At 35.1% G+C, this 1,525-nt stretch overlaps 1 protein-coding gene across 1 annotated transcript; it reads right to left on the reverse strand.

Annotated features, from left to right (window-relative positions):
- Nucleotides 1-925: 925 nt before the first annotated feature.
- C922_05718 (hypothetical protein) lies at nt 926-1,375 on the reverse strand (the record flags this gene model as incomplete). The annotated part of the gene is made up of 2 exons (XM_008821289.1): nt 926-1,069; nt 1,175-1,375. Coding segments are annotated over 2 exons (345 nt in total), but the record flags the coding sequence as incomplete, so codon positions are not given.
- Between the last annotated feature and the right edge of the window lie 150 nt (nt 1,376-1,525).

The following is a 1,525-nucleotide window of genomic DNA, read 5'->3' on the forward strand; positions in this document are numbered from 1 at the left end:
AACCCAAACTACAATTATCTTTCCTTCATTACTTGGTTGGCTCTTCTTAGCAATCTCTTCTGGAACTCTTTCCATGTAAAAGTCTCTCATTGTGGCCATTTACAATAAATTATATATGAATAATGAAACCATCAATGCAATTCGTACGAGTTGAAAACATATTATATAAACATTATGCTAAATTTAACTAGAAAGGAGGAAGCGTAGTATCATTATTGACATCTGATGTCATTGTAGTTTGGCTAATTTATATGTGTATATTGATTCGAGGTCTTGTACTCCTACTTCTATTTTAAAATTGAAAGAATCTTCATTGGTATGACACAGCCCCAAAACATTACTTCCATCCTAATCACCTATCTTATAAGCACAATGAAACAGATGACCATGTAAAGAAATGAATTTTTTAAATCTTTACTCGAATTAAGGAGTAAAATACAAAATCCCCCCTCAACAAATTCAGGAGATAATGGTAAGATTCTATTCGTAGCACGCTATGCGTATCATGTACGTATAAATGGTTCAGAGGAAAGAAAAAAACATTAACAGAGTTTAGAACATCCGATGATGAGTCTCATATCAGGATTTAAATAAACCAAAGTTGACCAACTTTACATATAAATTTAATTCACTGCCTCCTTCAAAATACACACAGCACATATATTTGTCTTTCAATGGCTAAATACCGTTTCATGGTAAAAAATACAATCACGATGCCACTTTGGCACCGATCATTGCTGAAACGTTGCTGTATAATCCACTTGGCTCCTGTTTCAAATAAACAAGACTTTATTAGATAATTCTATATATAAGCATATAGGTACAAGAATATTTATTGTTGCTATTGTTAGCATCTTATATATGCATATACATGTGTACCTACCGCTCAGCGTATTTCTCGGAACCCTCATCTGTGGGCTTCCACCATGAGTTTGCTTGATTCGAGTACACATCCATTTAACTGAGACTCCTCCATAATAACTAGCTCATTTTTGAATAAGGTAAACGCTTTCCTATGCACATTTATAAAAGAGTCATGATCGTACTCGCGCAAATTATCCTTTATGGCCTAGTAGAACAACAGCCTCTTGTGATACTCCTACATAATTCCCATTGCTGTTTGAATAGTATCATTGGTGTCTGCCATTGGCCCCTCCTAAATGTGTGCCTCCACGCTATACAGACTTGCTAATCTTCCCAAATAATATGATAAATAGTCCTTCAAGCTGTGCATCTCCTTTTTTGCATCCTGTTGCAAATTTATCCTTCTCTCAAGCACGGCCATGCTGAATAAATTATTATTCACCGAATTCATTATTTCATTTATATGTTCTTCTTTAAAGCTATGGAGAACGATGTAGGATTCTACACTTAACTGAGGGTGGGTCGTACCAGTTGTGGCAGAAGTTCTCTAGGGTGCTTACACTTCCTTCTGAATCCTTACATAATTTGCATATAATCTTGGATATAAGGGTGTTCTAATTCCTTCTGTGTAGTATTGTAATTTGGAAGAGGGTTATCGTAC

The sequence above is a fragment of the Plasmodium inui genome (genome assembly GCF_000524495.1).
Source record: "Plasmodium inui San Antonio 1 unplaced genomic scaffold supercont1.149, whole genome shotgun sequence".
NCBI classification, from domain to species: domain Eukaryota; phylum Apicomplexa; class Aconoidasida; order Haemosporida; family Plasmodiidae; genus Plasmodium; species Plasmodium inui.